The sequence below is a fragment of the Rhinichthys klamathensis genome, unplaced genomic scaffold (genome assembly GCF_029890125.1).
Source record: "Rhinichthys klamathensis goyatoka isolate OS25496 unplaced genomic scaffold, OSU_Roscu_1.1 h1tg000398l_1, whole genome shotgun sequence".
NCBI lineage: Eukaryota > Metazoa > Chordata > Actinopteri > Cypriniformes > Leuciscidae > Rhinichthys > Rhinichthys klamathensis.
The window spans coordinates 191,728-213,331 of NW_026606900.1; the positions used below are offsets into that span (position 1 = coordinate 191,728).

Below are 21,604 nucleotides of genomic sequence, written 5' to 3' on the forward strand. Positions count from 1 at the left end.
GACATGAGATCTTTGTTCTGAGGTTACACCTATCAAGTGCTCATCAGAAACATGTGTGTTTATTTGTTAGACGATTTGCCAAAGAGGCGTTGTCCCCTGCTGTTTAAGCCATGTGACCCAGACTCGTTGGCGTATCTGGACTTTAGTGTGTCCACTACAGGCATGCTTGCTGGAGTAAAGGTTTGTCTCATCATACCTGTTACTAATGTTGTTTTATGTACGGACTATTGATGTGATGGCATTGCATATTTGATTTCAGTAATAATCAGAATATTCAGCTCTGTAGTATGTTTTCCTGTGCATGGTAGTTTTCAGATATAACCATGTTAGTTAAGGTTATTTAAAATAACCTTAAAATGAAATTTGAATTTATAAATATTTGAAATGTATATTTTTTTATTTAATATATAAATATATTGTAATATATTTATATAACATATACATATGTGTGTGCATGCGTGTGCATGTGTGTGTTGTTCTATCCTGGTGGGGACTTAAACACAGATTCATGGGGACTCATTGATGACCTAAATTGAGGTCCCCATGAGGAAACAAACTTTTTGATGCCACAGACACCCATATATGATAAAACATATATTATTTCTTCTTATATAATCTACTGTATAATAAAATAGGTTGAATTAGAAACATTTTCACATGTGGCAAGACTCTGCCTTTTCGACCCTATTGTATATTTCTAATGAAGGGACAAAAAATATGTTTGTGTTAATTAATTATTTGTGTTAAATTAAAAAAACAAAAAACAATAATCTCAATTTTTTTCTCTCTTTCTCTGAAGATGTCTCACAATGCAACCAGTGCTCTGTGTCGCTCTGTTAAACTGCAGTGTGAGTTGTATCCCTCTCGAGAGGTGGCCGTATGCCTCGACCCGTACTGCGGCCTTGGCTTCGTCTTGTGGTGTCTCTGCAGGTACGGATCGCCTGGGCACTCACCTGAGATGAACACTCAGCAAACACGGGTGTTAATTTGTGTGCTTGTTTTTGCTTGTCGTAGTGTGTTTGCAGGGCAGCAGTCTATTCTGATCTCTCCGATGGATCTGGAGGTGAACCCTGCTTTGTGGCTGCAGTCCGTCAGTCAGTTTAAAGTCCGAGACACGTTCTGCTCGTACTCTGTGATGGAGCTCTGCACGAGATCTCTCAGCTCTCTCACCGACTCTCTAAAGGTGTGCGCACACACACACACACATCATTTCAATCTGCTTCTCATCAGGATTATTATAGTTAAAGGTATTGTTCACCCAAATGAAAATTCTCTCATCATTTACTCACTCTCATGCCATCCCCGATGCATATGACTGTCTTTCTTCAGCTAAACTAAATTTTTTTAGGAAAGTATTCCATCTCTGTGTGTCCATATAATGCAAGGGAATAGCTGTCGCTTGTTCGACACTTGAAAAATCACACAGAGATCATGACAGTAATCCATACAACACAGGTGATGTCTTCTGAAGCGAAACGATTGGTGTGTGTAAGAAAAATACTAATATTAATTTCACTTCTTTTTTTTTTATATATCATTGCTTCTGGTCTACTGTCATACGAGCATTCACAAGTTCAGCTTAACACAAAAGTAAGTGCATTGTGAAGTTCACGAGAAAAGCACATGATGTAATGGTCTGGGGATGTTTCTTTAACACCCATGTTTGGGGTTTCCCCCGGAGCCCGCAGTCACGCAGAGTTGGACAGAGGCTGATATATGCTGTGCCATTCTGTATTCTTTTTGTGTTTCCCTCTAAATTAAATATATTCGTTCAAGGTAACCTGTGTCGAATGCATCCTCACAACACAGTAGTAGGTTACAATGGGACCGCTACTTCTCGCGCAAGCTTCACAACGCACGTATGACAGTAGACCGGTCCGAAACCAATGAGTTCTAGTGTTTTTAAAAAGTTAAAAATATTGGTATTTTCTTACAGACACGTTTCGCTTCAGAAGACATTGATTCATCCACTGTGGTTGTATGGTTTACGATACGATCGCTGTGTGTGGTTTTTCACACGTCAACCGACTTGCACCCATTCACTTGCATTATATGGGCTCACAGCATAGGCGTCGATTTCGGTGGGGACGGTGGGTACGCGTCCCCACCAGATTTCGTCATGAGTCATTTTGTACCCACCACTCTTGGAAACATTGAGGCACGGTCGGATGTACCTAATACAAATAAAACATCTCCAGTTAACTAGCAGAGCATTCATTTAGTTCGCTCTTAAAAAAGAGATCTAGCTAAAATGTTTTGTTTTTTAACTCAAGCTGAGCGCTCGTGTCCGCTGCTATCAGTGTCGTGGATACAGTGTTCTCTGTGGCTCGCGCACAGTCTTCACTCGGACGCGCACTTCTATCGCCGTTGCGGAGAGACTCTGTATATATTCATTCCGGTGAAATTACAAAATAAAATGCACACAAACGTGTCCCTGGCTGCTTGATATAGACTGTAACCACTGATGAACATTATTCAGTTTTGAGAGAAAAAAAAACTATACCGAGGGCGGATTAGAACCCGTCACCTCTGACACGCTTGGCAAAAGATCTACCACCAGACCATTTAAGAACTCAAACAAAAAATCGCTGATCGATGGATTTATTTAGGGGTTAAACAGGCTGCAGAATTTGTACCCAGCACTTTTGAAAATGCACTTCCGAATGCGTCTCTGTCCCCACCACATTTCAAACCAAACTGACGCCCGTGGCTCACAGAGATAGATTATGTTCCTAAAAAACTTGGAAGAAAATGGAAATGGAAGTCATATACATTGGGGATAGCATGAATGTGAGTAAATGATGAGAGAATTTAAATTTTTAGGTGAACTATCCCTTTAACTAAAACCATTAAAAAAAACATTTTTGTTACTTGAAATAAAATAAATGTTAATTGAAAAAAGAAAAGAGAACAAATCTTTTATTTCAGCTAGTTGCTAAGGCAACATTTCTTATTTTCATTTAGTTTAACTTGATGTATTGTACTAAAAAACTAAAACTAAAATTTTACAAAAAAAATTAATGACAAAAACACAAAGAATTGCTAAAACTTTAACTGAAATTAAAATAAAAACACAAAATATAGAAATAAAAATGAATTCAAAATATGAATAGTATCTCAATAATACTAAAATAACACAGTTTCTCAGTTCACCCCTGTATTTGTGTGTGTGTGTGTGTGTGTGTGTCTCTCTCAGGCACGTGGGATGGATCTGACCCGTGTGCGTTCATGTGTGGTTGTGGCGGAAGAGAGGCCTCGTGTTGCTCTGACACAGTCCTTCTGTAAGCTCTTTAAGGATGTGGGGCTTCACCCTCGTGCCGTCAGCACTGCCTTCGGCTGCAGGGTCAATCTCGCAATCTGCCTACAGGTCAGTATAGGCAAGAATATGACCCATATCGGCTTGCATAGTCTAGCAGTATCCCCAGTGTTCAGGGTTTTTTTCTTCTTTTTACTAGTCATGTAACTCATTCAACCTTCTATTTGGTTTATTTATTTAGTTTTAAGTTTATTATTTAAGTTACTTTTTAACATATTTATACATTACATCTTCCTCTCCTCTCCTCATGTAGCCTCATAGGTTGGGGAAGCTTGCTGAGCAGGTATGACTGAACTTCAACTGATCCTCACCTTTTCATAACTCTTGACTGTTCTTCAGTTATTACAACCATATTTAGATGTGGGAGTAAATCTACTAATTACCGTCCTGTGTGCATGACTACTAATTTTTACTAGCTGACTAAGTAATTGGCAAACCAGTGTTAACCTCACCTCAAATGACTTCAGCTTCAGTGCTCTTGTCCAGAACTTTCCACACAGGTGATATAATGTGTGAGTGAGAGAAACGAAAGCTTGTTTATCTCCGGATTCAGTCATAAAGGGTGCAAAAAACATTTCTGCCTTTGGACAACTCCTGATTAGCATCAGGGTGGGTTTACAAAAGATGTTGCATAAATTCAAATATATTAGGCCATTACATGTTATTATATAAAACTAACACCTTGCATCTACACTGGAACAGGAGTTTTCCTTCTAGATATGGATGCCAATAGTTTAACCTGTGTTGAATGAGATGTTTTTGACCATAGTTACGTAAGGGGAAATATATCATCTTTGGACTAATTTACCTCTACCTTCCTTCTTTTGCTGATTGGTTGAAACCTGTCCATGCACTATAGATTTGTACGCTTTGTTCACTTTTAATGCAAGTCACCTTGACCATAAAAAGGTAAAGCATCGTGCTCATCTGGTAGGTGATTTACGTATGTTTGACTGTATTTTATAGAAGGTGATTTGTGTGTTTGTGCAGGGAACATCAGGACCTGATCCAACAACTGTCTATGTGGACATGAGAGCACTGAGACATGACAGGCAAGACACACACACACACACACACACACATTAGGTATTTCATTATTTTCATTCTTACAAAAATGCTACAAAAGGGACAAAATTATTACAGATTAGGACAGTACCATTCAAAAGGTAGTTTTTATTTTCAACAAATATATATATAATAATAATAATAATAATAATAATAATAATTCGTTACATTTATATAGCGCTTTTTCTGGGACCTCAAAGCGCTTCACATATGGAAGGGGGGAATCTCCTCAACCCCCACCAATGTGCAGCATCCACCTGGATGATGCGACGGCAGCCATAGTGCGCCAGAACGCCCACCACACACCAGCTTACTGGTGGAGAGGAGACAGAGTGATGAAGCCAATTAGTATATGGGGATGATTAGGAGGCCATGATGGACAGAGGCCACTGGGCAAATTTGGCCAGGATGCCGGGGTTACACCCCTACTCTTTCGAAGGACATCCTGGGATTTTTAATGACCACAGAGAGTCAGGACCTCGGTTTAACGTCTCATCCGAAGGACGGATATATATAAATTACGGTATTGTTATGAATATAAGACGGCCCTGATTATAAGATGACCCCCTCCCCCCTTTAAAAAAAAATACAGGTGTTTGATCCGCATTACCTATCTGATCCAGGGAATTTGAATGTTTTTTTCCTTAAGCCAATTACATGACGCCGAAAAGACATTCCGTTCTGAAGATATTGACAGGCAAGTGTGTCAGAACATAGCCGAAATAAGAAACGAGGGGCCTCGCTGGTGGGGATGTTCAGCTCTTTTCCGAATTCCAGTGACTTCAGCTGAATAACGGCTCTAGTTATGGGCAGCCCCTCGTTTATTTTTTCGTCTACGTACTGACACACTCGCCTGTCAATTTCTTCGAAGCGGACACTTTTAGGACCGCGGTAAGCTTTTAGCATTTTTAAGACTTTTTGGGTTCGCCATCTTCTAACATTGCACTCTTACACACCGTATTTCTTGGCTGCTTAATAAGAGTTGTTTGATGACTCTGCTGCGTTTATCAGTCATGGGGGAAACACTCCAGTCACTTTACACATATTATTTAGCTCTCCCTATTGTTGCGTCTGTATTATTTATATGTATAAATCTAGACCCTAAATATATGTCAAACCCATTTTTTCAGATGGATTTCCAAAAAAACAAAACACTGTCATATATTTGGAACAATACATTTTTTTTCTATCAGATCCTCATCTGAAGTAAGACTGTATGTGTTTGCAGGGTGAGACTGGTTGAAAGAGGATCTCCACATAGTTTACCTCTCATGGAATCTGGGAAGGTTAGGAAGACAGTTAAATGTTTCTTTATTTGTTTCCTTAAATTAAATGTAAACCACATTAGATTCCAAAATGTGACTTTTTTTCTTTATTTTTGAACAGATTTTACCTGGTGTCCGCATCATCATCGCTAACCCAGAGACGAAGGGACCAATCGGAGACTCTCATTTAGGGGAGGTTAGACCAGTAGCACTCTCTTGTCTATCAGATAAAAGAATATCTCCTCATAACCAAGCATCTCACTTGGGTCCGTTTTAAAATGTGTGCAGATCTGGGTCCATAGTCCACAGAATGCCAGTGGGTACTTCACTGTGTTCGGAGAGGAAAATGTGCGTTCGGATCATTTCGGAGCCAGGTTGAGCTTTGGAGACACTCAGACTGTGTGGGCCAGAACCGGATACCTGGGGTTTCTGCGCAGGACCGACCTCACTGATGCAAGCGGAGGTGTGTGTGTGTGTTCAATATATATTGGGCATTTAGTCCCAGATAAAGACCGTGTATTCATAGAGAGAAATATATTTGATTTGCATTGAGCAGTGGAGTTGGTATGAGTTGTTTTATTTGTGTGTTCAGAAAGGCACGATGCCCTTTATGTGGTGGGAGCATTAGATGAAGTCATGGAGCTGAGAGGTATGAAATACCATCCCATTGACATTGAAACGTCCATCATCAGGGCACATCGGAATATCACAGAGTGGTGAGCTCACACACACACACACACACACACACACGCACACACACACACGAACACACAGAGATTAGGGGTGGGAACCATGTCATATTGTGATACGATATAATCGTTTTATATTACAATATTGTGAAATATTATTACAATTTAAAATAAGTTCTCTATTTTAATATATTTTAAGATGTTATTTGATTCCTGTGATAGTAAAGCTGCATTTTCAGCATCATTACTCCAGGCTTCAGTGTCACATAATCCTTCAGAAATCATTCTAATACGCCTATTTCTAATTAATTCTAATTCTTGTTATTATCAATGTTAAAAACATTTGTGCTGCTTAATATTTTTACATGTTTTTAGGATTCTTTGAATAGAAAGTTCAAAAGAACAGCATTTATTTGAAGTAGAAATCTTTTGTAACATTATAAATGTCTTTACTGTTACTTTAGATCATTTTAATTCATTCTTGATTATTACATTTATTAATTTCTTTGAAAAATAAATACTGCTGACCCCAAACTTTGAAACGGTAGGGTATACGTATATGGAAGCATACTTATTTTTACTGGAAATAAAACCTAAAATATATATTTTTTAAACTGAACTGAAAAAACAGCAGCTGCACATTAAATAACACGAGTTAATAACCAAAGTCTCAACACACTTTAATAAATCATAAAAATAATTGGATAAGCCACATTCAACATTAACATGTTTTTCCTGGCAGTCGCGAGCCTCAATATTCAAGGAGGAAATAGTTCCCTTTAAATGTCTGTGCCCTTAAACTGGATATGTTATTATTCAGGTAGGCATCCATAAACTTGTTTACTCAGCAAGATTCTCTTTATAATGTTGCTGACAATACAGTAGTTGATCAGAGTGAAAACTAACTGCAGTGCAGATGAAGACAGTTTATGCTAATGCCTAGCGTAGTTGCATTGCACAATGAATACACATTTTAGAAAAGCAGCTACTTGTGAACTCAAGCTATCTTGCATTCATAGCGCAAGGTTCAAACTTTCTCTCTCTCTCTCATTCAGTGCGGTGTTCACATGGACGAATCTCCTAGTGGTGGTGGTGGAGCTGGACGGTTCTGAGCAGGAAGCTCTAGATCTGGTTCCAATGGTAACTAATGTGGTTCTAGAAGAACACTACTTGATTGTGGGTGTGGTGGTCGTTGTGGATACGGGCGTAATTCCCATCAACTCTCGCGGAGAGAAGCAACGCATGCACCTGCGAGACGGTTTCCTCGCCGACCAGCTCGACCCCGTATATGTGGCTTACAACATGTAGAAACACACACGCGATGATCTTAAAGATAGGCACAACAACCATGATTTCCAGCACCTTCTCACTCCCAGCACTTCTGTCAGCCTGCTAACTGTAGATTGAACACCCTAAAAATAGCAAACACACACTCGCACATCATTCACAGAGGGACTTAAAAGACTTAAAGGACTCCTGTAGCATATCTTTAAGTTCTTATTTTCATTTTTGATTGTGTCGCCAAATATTTTGCTAGTGTTGGTTATTTTTTTAACTTGCATACTAATTTTAATTTAAAGAACGGGATTTTATATGATAAATATTGCTGTTGCCAATTAAATCCATGTTATTTATTTGTGTTTTTAAACCTGTGATCACAAATATATGTCATATTTGTGCTTTTACGTACTTTTCTTTGCGTATATATTGTTGTTTTATGCTCGTCTTTGTTGTCTTTGTTGATACACATTTTTGAAGTTGTATTAAAATATCACATACTCATTTAGCATGTTTATCATTTTAATGATACTAATGTTGTCATTTTCATACTTGTTAATTATGTACAGAAAATTGTTTGTTTTGTTTTGTCTAGCTTTTGCAACATCATTTTTTGTGACTTTTAATAGTTTAGGCTAACATAACTGTAATTTTATCATGTATATGAACAAGATCATATCTGCACTGTGATACACATAAATATAGATTATGTGAAATAGAATTTGCATTCTAGACTCATTGCCCAGCAGCAGCTGATCTCTCCTGTTGTATGTCTATATCTAGAGAGAGAAAGTGAGGGAAGGAGGGAGGAATGGACAGAATGACATATGCACAATGTGTGTTTATTATATCTTTATTTATTTTTGAAGCTTTCATTACATGTAAGATACAAAAGCACTTTGATTATGTCACTATGTCTTTTCATATGTCAATAAAATATTTTCAACTATTCTTATTGAGAAAACATGTCTGCCTTGCAAACTTTTGTTGAGGATCACAATGTACATTCACTGCCATCTAGTGAACAAAATGAATGTTTTACTCTAATTGAATGCTGAGTGGAGTAATGTATGCGGAAAAGGAATGAACTATAAATATTCTTTTTTTTTTTTTTTTTTTTTGGTCTTACAAGCCAAACTGGTTCTCCTGACCTACTGCATGTCAGACTGATGCATCTGCTGCTTAACTCAGAGGGGCAAAATAATGCCAGATTTTGTTCATAGATAGATAGAGATAATAGTAAATTTATGAATGCACTTATATTAATCATTTGAATGGTTTCTGCATTTTAAGTTTAGTCCGATGGATAGATAAATAGATACCGTTAAATTTTGTAAATAAAAAAAAACTATTATTTGATATAGCCTAATGTGAATTTACCTACATACTGAAGGATATCTACTTTGTATTATCGTAATACAATGACAACCACCATTCTCAATGGAGATTAGAGTCACATGATTAATCTAAGCTCATTAAAAAGAGTTTATCCACCAGTTGGGAAAATTAAAATCATTATGAAGAAGCTGCACAGTGTTAACACAAACTCTAAACAACACCATCATGGGAACACACATGAAATTTTAAAAATGCAATAAACATTAATTTAACAATATTAAATGTAACATTAAACCCTAATGTACATAACTGATAAGAAAAAAACTAAGAAAAACTTTGAACAATTCCCTTTGTCACGCAGGGAATTGTGGGAATGTCAATTTACGTTTTTTCCTCTGTAAATTATACAATTTCTATTCACGTCCAAAAACTGTAACCCTAACCCTGAAATGTAGCCTACGGTTAGATATATCACAGCTATTCACCCTATATAGGAAACTTTCGGTTAACCAATTAACATTTGGTTTTTACAGTCTTTAACCGTTAAAATCACGATCCTTTTTTACAGTGTAATAGTGAACCGCTTATATTAATCTGTGAAGAGTTTAGATAGATAGATAGATAGATAGATAGATAGATAGATAGATAGATAGATAGATAGATAGATAGATAGATAGATAGATAGATAGATAGATAGATAGATAGATAGATAGATAGATAGATAGATAGATAGATAGATAGATAGATAGATAGATAGATAGATAGATTGATTATGAATGCGCTTATATTAATCATAAACTGTGAAGAGTTTCTGTGTATTAAGTTTAGTCCACAAGGTGGCGCTTCCGGACCGCTCGTGTACGCTCGTTGCGCCTCCCTTATTCTGCCAGTGAGAACTGAAGCTTCCTGTCACTGTGTATCCAGAACAGCGGGTTTGGTCAAAGTGCGTGTGTGTTGTTGCAGGATGTGGTGAGAGTGAGTGCGAGAGGTGGTGCCACTCACAGCTCGCGTGGTGACGATAGGGACAGCGAGACGTGGCGCGCGCTCAGAGACGGGGCAGCAGCTGGAAGACTCGAGCGAGTTGAAGTTCGTTGTGAAGGGCGGAAAATCACGGGCCGACGGCCGCTCCATACAAGGCAAGGTCGGGTGGGGAGCAGTTTAGGGAGCAGCGCTGATCCAATCATCTGCGCTCCTGGGAAGAGCCGGAACCGAGCGACGCGACTCGTTTTGTTTACTATAAATATTCTTACATGTTTGAGATGTTTCTTTAGAAACTCTCTTGTTTCTTTAGTTGTTTAGTTTTTAGTTTTGTTGTTTGTTTTGGATTTGTGTACTTTGGAGATGAGTACGTCAGCAAACGGAGTGGAACCCAAAGCCGCACCAGCGGTCAGTCAGAACGGACCGGGTTCTGCTCCGACCCCCAAAGATGTCACAACACCCAAGCCGGTTGTACCGGACGAGGAGCCGCAGTCTTCGATGACGGACGCCACGCAGATGGGAATTAAGTTCGCCAAGACATTCCTGGTGATTTTTCCCATCTACGTGCTGGGATATCTGGAGTTCAGTTTCAGCTGGGTCCTCATCGGCCTGGCCGTGCTGTTCTGGCTCAGGCGGAACCAGGGGACCAGATTCGCTCGGGTCAACCAGGCACTGGCGTTTCTGGAGCATGAGGAGCGAGCGGTGCGTCAGACCGTCCGGAGCACAGAGCTGCCGCCGTGGGTGAGTGAATGATTGACATGGAGAACTTTGACCCCAGGGGCAGCATTGACCTGTAGCACTAATTCAGACTTACGTGTGTGTGTGTGTGTGTGTGTGTGCGTGTGGTTAAAGTCTGATGCTGTCAAAAGTATGTGTATTCACCAATGACATTGCTTACATACCTGAAGAGTCACGAAATCCAATCAAGACCTCAGATTTAGAACCACCAATCCAACATTTGACCTGAGAAGATTCACTATTAAGCTCTTCCATAGGTAAAGTATTCCATGGACCATGTCCCATAGGTCTAGTGAGAGACCGATAGTCGAGTTGAATTTGTCTACTTATTTATTTATATTTATGCTCTTCTACATGGCATAAATCCAATGGCATGAATAATAATATAATAATTAGGATATAACTATTTAGGATATATCTTATCGGCCATTATAAATAAATAAAATTATTTATTTATATATATATATATATATATATATATATATATATATATATATATATATATATATATATATATATAGCCTATATACATACACACAGCACTGGTCAAAACAAAAGTTTGGAAACTTTACTTTCTTTAATGGAAAGAGGTCTCTAATGCTCATCATGATTTATTTGAACAAAAATAGAGAAAAAACAGTAAATTAAAATATAATTTATTTCTGTGATGCAAAGCTGAATTTTCATCATCATTACTCCAGTCTTTTTATATTTTAGTCTATTTTAAATTGTAATAATATTTCATAATTTTTTCTGTGTTTTTGATCAAATAAATGCACCCTTGATGACCGTAAGGAACTTCTTTCCTTAAAGATATATGTATACACACACTAAAGATATTTTTATTTATAAGGGCCAATACCCAGATTCGATTCTGAAATATTAAATCAGTGGCTGCATTCAAAATCATTTGTCATGCTCAGGTAGAAACATAAACTTGAATCCTTGTGGGAAATCTACAAAGTTTTAAACACACACATGGACAAGCCAGGTTGTCATGTCTGTTTCTTTTGGCCTGCAGACACTCTCTGGTTCTGTTACTTTAAACAAATGAGTGCGCTGTCTAACCTGAGATCACAGTTCTGGCATATTATTTCATATCGTTAACAGGCCTCTGTGCTGAAAGAGTCATTCAGGGACACAAAATTCCAGTGTTCACTCCATTAGCTTTAACTCACTCCTCTTGCATGGCCAGACAGGCTGTCGTTGTTCTTTCTTTCAGTTTTAGCCTGATATTAAGTAACTTGAACAGGTAATTCGTGAAACTCAGGTTGACTGATGGTCTGACTTGGGTTGGTTGCATGGTTCGTTCGATTGTGAACCTACTTGAAAGTGGATTATTGTGTTATATGATAGTTTTTAAAAATGAAACCCTTCACACACTCAGACATTCAACTTTACAACAATCATTAGTTTTAAGCATATGTGTTTGAGTGAAGTGTGTTGGTAAACAAGTTCAGGTCATATATTGTTTATTTGTGTCAGATGATAGCCACATATGGTGAAAGAACCTCTCCTTAGTGGGTGTGGTGCGTTTCTACAGTAACTGTCATTACGACATTCAACATTTTTATTATGACATCACCAACACATAGTGAGTCAAATGCTTGAGGAAATGTTGCTATAGTGACCTGTCACTCAGATGAGGCGCACCACTTTCCCTTTTGGGTTAATGGTGTACGAGCAGACACAATAACTCTTTTCCTGGAGGGCAGATTTTATAAAGACAGTTTTCCCATCCTATTGTGTGTCTCTGTTTGTGCACGTGTTCATAACTAACATGGGAATCGTTATATCAAACATGGCGATGAAAAGCAAGTGAAGTTTGTGTTACCTGAACCATGAAGTGTACACACAAGGGGTTTTGGTTTGTCCTCCTAACCTTTCTGTGTAACTCATTCATTATACATAATCTGCTTCCGAGTAGTGGTCGACTGATATCGACATTGGCCCGCCAAACTATATTTTAGAGTGCAGTACAAATGCTGTAATCACATTATTTGACATAGTATTTACTAAAATAATTAGAAATAAATCATTTGAAAATGATTTAAACTTTTAAAAAAATCTTTAGAATAGCAAATTCTTGATTCTGTAATAGGACTACTATTATACTGTAATACTATCTATATTTAAAGGTGCATTGCGCAACATTTCATGTTAAAAATACCCGTTTTTCTAACCCATACATGCTTAAACAATTGCCCTGATGGGCTGAATGAGCCCTTCTCTGATCACTGCGATTGCCTCTATAATCCTGTACAGTAAAATAAATAAGAGGGATTCGGGACGGGATTTGAGACTGGGCGTGACGTCATGCGCGTTCACGCTCACTTGGCTATGTCTGGCAGGTTTGTGTATTCGCCGCCATTCTCCGACAACTCGAGCGACAAAACTTTAGTCAACTTTCGACAAAAGTAGAAGATGGATTCTAAGATACCGGCTTGTAGTTCATTCCAAACCCCAACGCAAACTCCACGTAAGACAAAGAAAAGAAAACTTTTGTCTAGTGCCACCAAAAGGGCCAAATTGGAGTCAGACAGGCGTCGGAATAAGACGAGAGTCAACATCGGGAAGGCTTTCAACAAATGGAGAGATCTCCAGTCTGCTCTAGGGCTCAAACGGGATCCTCAGTTGGCTTTTACAAAGTAATAACTTATATTGTTCATGAACGTGTTTCCATAATAATACAATCATAAGTGGATACAGTAAACACATAAAACAGTTCAACATGGAGATAGATGGAAACAAAAAACAAAGTTTTCTACTACCCCTGTTTTCCCCTCACACATAAGTGTGTAATTTACTCAAATGCCTTTCCTTTCATATATTTAAAATGACTTGCAGATTTATAACTTTATTACCTCTGAAGACATTATGACTGTATACAAAAGATTTGTGCGGCTGATGCTCCTTTGGTTATGAACAGCTCGTGCTCGTGCAAGCGTGCGTATGCGTGTGGTCCATGAGCGTGCACACCTCTGGTTGCAGTTTCACTTGTCGCCAGAGGGGGCGTAGTTCTGCAAAAACTCAGAGACTTGCGCAATTCACCTTTAATGTTATACTTCTTGAAAAAAATATAAAAAATGTCTGAGTGCACTGGGAATCACTTTTTCTAAAGACCAGACAATGCTAATTTTACATGCATTACACAATGAATATGACATAACGGCCAACTGGATATAGCGCATCATAGTTCTCTTTTCTCTTTCTATTATTAGACAGAACTGTTAAATAAAGACAATAATGACCACAGATTCTGGGTTCTCAGATGACTGGGTTTTCAGCACTGTCAAAATAAAAGTCCCACTTGTGACACTTATCGGCCAAACGGAAAAAAAATTACCAGCGAATGCTGATAATTAAAAAGAAAAGCCAAATATCTGGCAATATTATTACCTACTCGGCAGCATTGCCAAATCCTCCTACTGAAAATCTACAAAACCAAAAAGTCAAGCCTCTGAAATCTAATAAAGGGTTAAAAAGGACTCCATTGGACTGGTGCAAAACAGTGTTTAATAATCCAAGAGACACCTTTTTATTCGCTTGGCTTTATCGCGTCGCACTCAGTGTGAAAGGGCCTTTGTGTGTGTGTGACTGATAGATTTATTACAGTATGTTTGCTTTACTATGTCTGATCAAAGTCACATCGAGCTCTATAGAGTCTTTGTTGTTTGTTTGAGACTGCTGCAAGTTTTAAATTACATTCAGAGAGTGTGTTTGTGTAGATTCTTGTTCTGTATTAGGTGGTCAGAATATGGATGGCTCTTTTCAATGCAGTGCTAAGCTCCAATGTTTTTGTTCGTCTTCTACATTGGTTTCCATCCACAGCCATCATCTTGTTCTTTCAGGAAACACTGTGGACAGTGTTTCTCTCCTCATGTCTTTTCTTATAAATGAATAAACTAGAAGTCATTTAGGTCAGCAGATCTCTCCAACGCCAGCCTCGTTCATCTCGTCATCCGCTGTCTGTAAATTGCTGAGGGGTGCCAGTCTGTCCGTTGTCTCTCAGCAGAGATGCTTGTTTACTTCACCATTCATCAACTCAATCAAACTCTTATTGATCATGTGAGAAGAACATAGAGCTTCCAAAAATCCAGTCATCATTTACTCACCCTGATAGTGCTTAAAAACCAATATGATTCCAATCCTGGATATTCTGCTAATCATCCATTTCTAAAAGTCTTACTGGTTTCAATGGTGCATGATATATATATTAGTTGTCAACTGGCATTGCTAATTTGTTAGTATCTGTCAATATTGGATATAATCATCTGATATTGGATATTTAATGCATGCTCGTTTCCATCTATTTTTCCATCTATCTATTACCTTTTCTGTCATCTTACACTCACTTAACAATCTTTTATAACACTTATAATTATTACATTATATTTTATTATGATTACATGTGATGCCTATTGCCTACTTCACTACAATTTATACTATTTTTTTTTATTAGGCAAAATAGTATAGAATTTTAATATCACCAATTATTAGCCAAAACATGAACACAATTATTGAATAGTTATTTAATTTAACATTTGTGCATCCTAGTGTTAATTTCATTAACGGAATAGGCCTATATGACAAAAAAATATCCGTTGACAACCTTTTTTCCATGACTAAGACGAGGCAATAAGGGTCATTAAACAATAACTGTGACTATATGGGTATATTGACGAAAAAAGAAAATATGCAGCATGATATGTGATTTGATTAAAACTAGACTAAAATGCTCTTTATAGACATTTAGTTGACTAAAACTTGACTAAACAAAAACAGGACAAGGTTGACTAAAGATAAAAACTAAAAAGTACATTTGACAGAACGAGACTAAAACTAAATTAAAAAAATAGCTGGCAAATTTGCAATGGCTGAGTGCATCCCTACTGTTCCTTCCTCATATTTGACATATTTTTGTATGTCAGTCATGTGCTAATAATACGGTCCAATCAGTTTCTTGCATCGAGTCTGACACTCTGACTGTCTGCCCAGCTGACAAAACGGCAAATGCCCTTTGACCTGTTCAGCAGCCGTGCTGACTCTAGGACGTGCCTGTGATACCTCACCAAATCATTAAGCAGCTCTAGCTGTCAGTCCTTCATTGAGTTCACAAGACCATCTACACCTCTGGTCTATTCATTTAGGCCAGCGGTTCTCAACTCTGGCCCTCGAGGTCCTTTCCTGCTGAGGGTGTTTCGAAGGGCACTCCGCGAAGGGGACGTCCTTTCTAGGGGCATTTCAAACAAAAGTGAATACTCTGAATCCCTTCACAAAGGGCCCTTCTACAAGTCCGTTAGCGAAGGGTACATACCATGGTTACTTCAAGGAAGTCATTTTATCGTTTATGGTCATATGACCCAGGGTGGCGAATCCTTGTGATTCATTTTAAAGCTAAATGGCAAGAGAGTTCAGGTTAACATATAAAAAGAACAATTCAAGATGTTTGTTTTTTTGTGATATTTTTGTGTTTACTGTGTAATACAAAAGGACGTCCTACGTGGTTCACACCGCAAGTCCTAATGCTCAATTCTGATTTTTTGCTCAGATCCGATTTTTTGATTGGCTGTTCACATTACCTTTTAAAATGTGACCTATATCTGATTGCAGTGTGAACTGTTTGAGGTTTCAAACTAACCGGCATGCGCAAAAGAACAATAACAATGACATCAGACGCAGCACGCGGTTGCACTAAAGTTCGGGAGGTTATGGAGGAAGTAAGCATATTCGCATTTATTTCATAATGTTTGTGTAATGGAAACTTTTGCGGGTTAATGGTTGCAAATTCACTACAGAGATCTGTGTGGATGCGTAGACGAAGCCAGGAGTGGTGGGAATATGACGTGAATTGTTTCACTAAGACGCTGTTCTCCTGTGTCCCCGTTCTTCCATTTCGTGTGCAATTTTTTCAAAAACGGAGCGGTTACGGTAGGTCCTTCTAGCTTGAATTGAAGTATCTCCCCATATACTTAGATCTAACACCTCACTCTCATTGACTCGCTTCATCGCTGTTCTCCATATCTAGTCAAGTTTTTAATGTTAGGCTACTGTCTGTGTCTGTTGTGTCTAGGGCTTCGCCGGCGCATAATTGTGACAAATGTCGACGTAGATTGACGTAAAAGTCGCATCAAATCCGCCTTGATTGTTCACACTGCGGCCGCATTGAAAAAAATCAGATCTGGGTCTGATTCAGGACCACATATGTATGTGGTCTAAATCTGATTTGAAAAAATCAGATCTGGGCTAGATTTGAGTGTTCACACTACCTCTGAAGAAGTCTGACCTGGTCACTTGACCCCAAAAAATCAGATTTGGGCCACTTTTGCCTGCAGTGTGAACAGGGCCTTACTTACCTGCTCCCTTCCCAGCCTCAAACACAAAGTGACGACTTGAGAAGACAGAGTAGTATGCAACAATACACGTACAACCTCAATGCTAACAAAGAACATTTCAGTCAAATATCAAACACAGTATACAAGAACTCTAATAACAGTAATATCCACAAAACGGCACTAATAGGGAGTGTGCAAACAGCAAAGTGAGCAAAAAGCTGCCGGCACGGAGGAGATACGGGTATTTAAACGGTGGCGTGAGGTGATTGGCAGCGTGAACTGGGGCGTCATCTTCCTTGGTGAAGAACCGCAGGCTGTGGATCCAATGGAACCTGAAACGCACACAAAACAGACTACCCACGCACACATATACAACATGCACTACTCCATATAGCATACAGTGAGCATGTGAGTAGGGCACATAGTGAGTAGGGCATAGGGATGCTCGCTTCTGATTGGAGTTTTGCAAACACACATGAACAAGCTAATCAAGGTCTTCAGATGTCTTACTAGAAAATGATAGGAAAGTGGCTTTGATCAAGGTCGCAGCTAAACCCCTGATTTAGGGGTCAGATGAGGTCAAATCTGTCTAAGTTCTTCTGGTTGCTACTGTTACTCTCAGAATTATCGTGTTTGTTTCCTCAACTGGGCAACAGGATTGTTTATGACAAAGTTGTTTACTTGGATAGGAAATGACATTGCTTAACAGATCAGATCTTGCACAGATGCACACGTTCACGTCCACGCCCATCAATCCCCCACACATACATTACTGCATTTGGTCAGTGTGTTAACATGTCTTCATGAATCAGGTTCACATGCTTAGACTAGTAGCCTGTATCATCCTGCCAAAACTGCACTATTGTAACTGGAAGTACTGCATGGAAGTTTCTGCCTCATTTCAATTCTCATTTGAACTGTGTTTAGGGATTGATGTTATAAAAACAGACAGATAAATAATAATATTAAATATATACTGTATTCACAATGTGTCTGTGAATGATACTTTGACCCCTGTCAGCACTTTCTAAGCCTTTTGAAGGCCAGAGGTATGTGTGTTTGCGGCAGAGATAAGACAGATGTACAGATGCAGTCTTAGTAATATAAGATCAGATCAGCGTCGACTGCTGTCTGACAGGCTATGCGAATTAGCAGGCTAACTTTAGCTGTTTTATGCTCTCTGCGCATATAATCAGGAAATAGCACAGCTTTGAGTCATAGACTGGCTTTCTCTCTCAGGAAAATATGAGAAAGAAATGTAGCCAAATACAAGTCAGGGATTTTCCATTTGGCTTTTTTGGCATATCTCTCGCTCACATGCTTTTGTGCCACATCTTTCCATATAGGTCCTTTCTCCTTAACACAGTTTACTCTTCTCCATGATTAAAGCCTCGGATAAAACCAGGCCAGTTCTCCTCCGGCCAACGAATGAACAGTGTAAGATTATGATTCAGGCAGCATCACGTCAGAATTTAGATCGGGATCAGTAGCATTCTATTCATCCAATGTAAAATGTATTTCATTTAAATAGGTTTAGTGAAGAACCACTTTAGCTGAATCAGTAAGTGAGTAACTCTTTAGAGCAATTAAATCCAGTTACTCATGACTGATCCTTTAAAGGAGCTGACTCATAAGTGTCATCCTGTATGTTGTGTCAGCATCTGTGGAAGAACGCCGATGTTAAAGAACCTCCAACTGGACCATCATGAAAATGATGTATTTTAATGAAGAAAAAAAAATTATTCTTGATTTCTAATCCAGATATTTTCTAATTGCATCGACCGCTCTCTGTGAGATTGGGAGACAGCGATTGAGAGATCATGTTCTGTTGGCAACTTTAATTTGCTGGTCTTCAGCAAAGTAACGAAATGTTCCAGTTAAACAGCCACATTATGTTATTATAATGTGGCCTTGTAATGAGTAATGGAAATGATGAGTAATCAGAATACTAGTTCATTCAAGTTGTGAGCCATGGCCTAGCAGTGAGCCGTGGTGTGATCTGATTCTCTCCGTCTCCACAATACCTTTCCTCTAATGTTTCTGTCAATAAAGAGTGGCTAACCTAAGATTAAAAAAAGACCCTCTTTTTATCAACTCATGAACCAATGGATCTTTCCCTACACGCTTGACAGTTGAAGACTCAATGTGTCATAAAAAAAGAATGAAAATATTTATAACTATTTTAATACCTGTGATGTGTGCTCTGTCAGCTGATGATGTGCTGTGACAAATGAGACTGAATGTGTATAAATCTGCCATTCAAATAAAATAAAACATTCTGATTATTCAATCGGTTTTCTGTTTCAGGTTCATTTTCCAGATGTGGAGAGAGTGGAGTGGCTCAACAAGGTACCGTATGTGTGTGTGTGTGTGTGTGTGTGTGTGTGTATGTGTGGCCTGGTAAACCCTACGTTATGGGGACAAAATGTCCCCACAAGGATGGCAATATCCGAAATCCTTGTTCGTGTGGGGACATTTTTTGGTCCCCATGAGGAAATCAGCTTATAAATCATACTAAGTGATGTTGTTTGAAAATGTAAAAATGCAGAATGTTTCCTGTGATGGGTAGGTTTAGGGATAGGGGCAGTGTAAGGGAATAGAATATACAGTCTGCACAGTATAAAAATCATTATGTCTATGGAAAGTCCCCATAAAACATGAAAACACAACATGTGTGTGTGTGTGTGTGTGTGTGGTGGGGTGGTTTCATAAAAATAGATCTGCATCTAGGATAACCCAGAAATGTCTCCTCAAGAGTATTAACTCTCTCTCTCTTTCTCTTTTCTTTTCACAGACTGTGCATCAGATGTGGCCATATATTTGTCAGTTTGTAGATAAAATCTTCAGAGAGACCATTGAACCAGCAGTGCAGGGGGCCAATGCGCACCTTAGTACTTTCACCTTCTCCAAAATAGACATGGGGGACAAGGTACATGCACATGTTTACCTAGCTATCTAAATTAGGACATACCATAACTCAAACCCTAAACCTTTCCCTGAAAGAGAACTTTTTGCATTGAAAAAATGCCCATAAAAACATTAAAAATAAATTACAAAGTATGCTATAATTATTATTAAACTATATTATGATGGTTTAATTATATCTAAATTAGTGTAATGTATTCACTATGCTGTATTAATAGATTCATTTATTATAAATTAATAAAAGCACTTTTTTTTTTTATCTGTTTTTACCTTTGAGGACATACCAAAGACTTCTGTTGTGTTATATAAAGCTATTTATAATTGCTACAGATCAACTCAAACCCTAAATCTACCCATAAAATGAAGAATAAAAAAGATTATAAATAAAAAAATCATTTTTTTTTTGTACCTTTGAGGACATCCACAAAGGAAGGTTTAGTCATATTTAACTTAATATTTAACATATTCAACATTTGTCCCGTAGTACAGCTTTTTAAACCCACACATGTTTTTCTTAAACTCAAAATATAATATGTTTTTGTTTGTCTGCAGCCTCTCAGGGTTGATGGAGTGAAAGTTTATACAGAGAATGTGGATAAACGACAGATTATTATGGACCTACAGATCAGGTAAAGTACACAGACACAGTTAACCACTGGGACTCATTAATGGGCATTTTTTAAAACTGTTTTTTTCTTTTTTCTTTTTTGTTGTTGTTGTATTTGTGTAGTTTTGTCGGAAACACTGAAATTGATGTGGACATTAAGAAATACTACTGCCGTGCAGGAATCAAGAGCATACAGGTAAGACACAGAGACAATTGTGTGACCCATGCCTGTTTGTGTGGTGCTTGCATAAGTTGCTTACATTTGAGTAGGTCCCCATTACCCTGATAACAATCAGAGCAACCACACATGACATGAGCCTTTTGAACTTCATGTCAGAAGAGCTTCTTTTCTCTGTTAAATTAGAGTCAGGCATTAGAGATAATGGTAGTATCTTCTTATATATGTGCAAGCAAAAGTTTTTTTTAATTATTTATGAGCTTTTGCCTTTAACTGGAGAGGATAGTGGAGATGTTACAGGAAACGATATGGAGAGGAGGGGTGGTGGTATCAGGAAATGACCTGAGCAGGATCACTCCGGTGACCTGCGCATATAACGCATGCGATTTACACATAAGTCGGAATTCTTTGTATTAAAATGCCTAGTGGTAAATGCATACTGTATGCTGCAATACATTCAGCTGTAGTGCTCATGCCAGAAAGTTTGAAATCCAACATTTCTCACTTTCATTCTTCCTTTCCCCCATGATTCCCTGTCCTCTTTCCAATGTTTTATTGGTAAAAAAATGCGATTAAAGGCACAATATGTAAGATTTTTTTTCATTTAAAATATCCAAAAACCACTAGCACAGTGTTATACATTTTGTTCAATTGTGTACTTATATTATCCCATATGTTTCCATCAATTTTTAAAACCAGAGAAATTAGCAATTTTATCCAGTGTAACAGCCCTCCTCATTCCGTCACCTGTCAATGACGTCATATCCGCATTACCTTCAATTTCCGGTTCTACTTTCGTAAAAACCATGGAAACACCAAAAGACGCTTTAATACATTATGTGTTTTTATTAGACAGTTGAGCAACTGTTTCATTATCATTATCGACAGAAAA

General features: G+C 38.2%; 3 protein-coding genes across 7 annotated transcripts in view; 2 read left to right on the plus strand and 1 right to left on the minus strand.

The window, feature by feature from the left end:
* Positions 1 to 7,893, plus strand: part of dip2cb (disco-interacting protein 2 homolog Cb) — a 39,500-nt gene extending 31,607 nt beyond the window's left edge. Inside the window, exons 29-39 of one of the 2 annotated variants that reach the window (XM_056234533.1) lie at positions 71 to 180; positions 800 to 930; positions 1,015 to 1,183; positions 3,197 to 3,367; positions 3,570 to 3,599; positions 4,307 to 4,368; positions 5,610 to 5,667; positions 5,768 to 5,842; positions 5,935 to 6,109; positions 6,239 to 6,362; positions 7,391 to 7,893. In XM_056234533.1, coding sequence (XP_056090508.1) covers positions 71 to 180; positions 800 to 930; positions 1,015 to 1,183; positions 3,197 to 3,367; positions 3,570 to 3,599; positions 4,307 to 4,368; positions 5,610 to 5,667; positions 5,768 to 5,842; positions 5,935 to 6,109; positions 6,239 to 6,362; positions 7,391 to 7,643 — 1,358 coding nt within the window. In that variant the 3' untranslated portion in view covers positions 7,644 to 7,893. The remainder of the gene's footprint in view (positions 1 to 70; positions 181 to 799; positions 931 to 1,014; positions 1,184 to 3,196; positions 3,368 to 3,569; positions 3,600 to 4,306; positions 4,369 to 5,609; positions 5,668 to 5,767; positions 5,843 to 5,934; positions 6,110 to 6,238; positions 6,363 to 7,390) is intronic. The other variant, XM_056234534.1, reaches the window with a different exon arrangement.
* The window catches only part of vcpip1 (valosin containing protein (p97)/p47 complex interacting protein 1), a 290,019-nt gene that overhangs the window by 42,478 nt on the left and 225,937 nt on the right, over positions 1 to 21,604 (minus strand). The window lies entirely within an intron of this gene.
* esyt2a (extended synaptotagmin-like protein 2a) overlaps positions 9,847 to 21,604 on the plus strand; it is a 30,018-nt gene continuing 18,260 nt past the window's right edge. For 2 of the 4 annotated variants that reach the window (XM_056234541.1, XM_056234542.1), the window contains exons 1-5: positions 9,847 to 10,670; positions 19,310 to 19,351; positions 19,797 to 19,931; positions 20,480 to 20,556; positions 20,658 to 20,730. In XM_056234541.1, the coding sequence (XP_056090516.1) occupies positions 10,293 to 10,670; positions 19,310 to 19,351; positions 19,797 to 19,931; positions 20,480 to 20,556; positions 20,658 to 20,730 (705 nt within the window). In that variant the 5' untranslated portion in view covers positions 9,847 to 10,292. The remainder of the gene's footprint in view (positions 10,671 to 19,309; positions 19,352 to 19,796; positions 19,932 to 20,479; positions 20,557 to 20,657; positions 20,731 to 21,604) is intronic. The other 2 variants (XM_056234543.1, XM_056234544.1) reach the window with 1 other exon arrangement.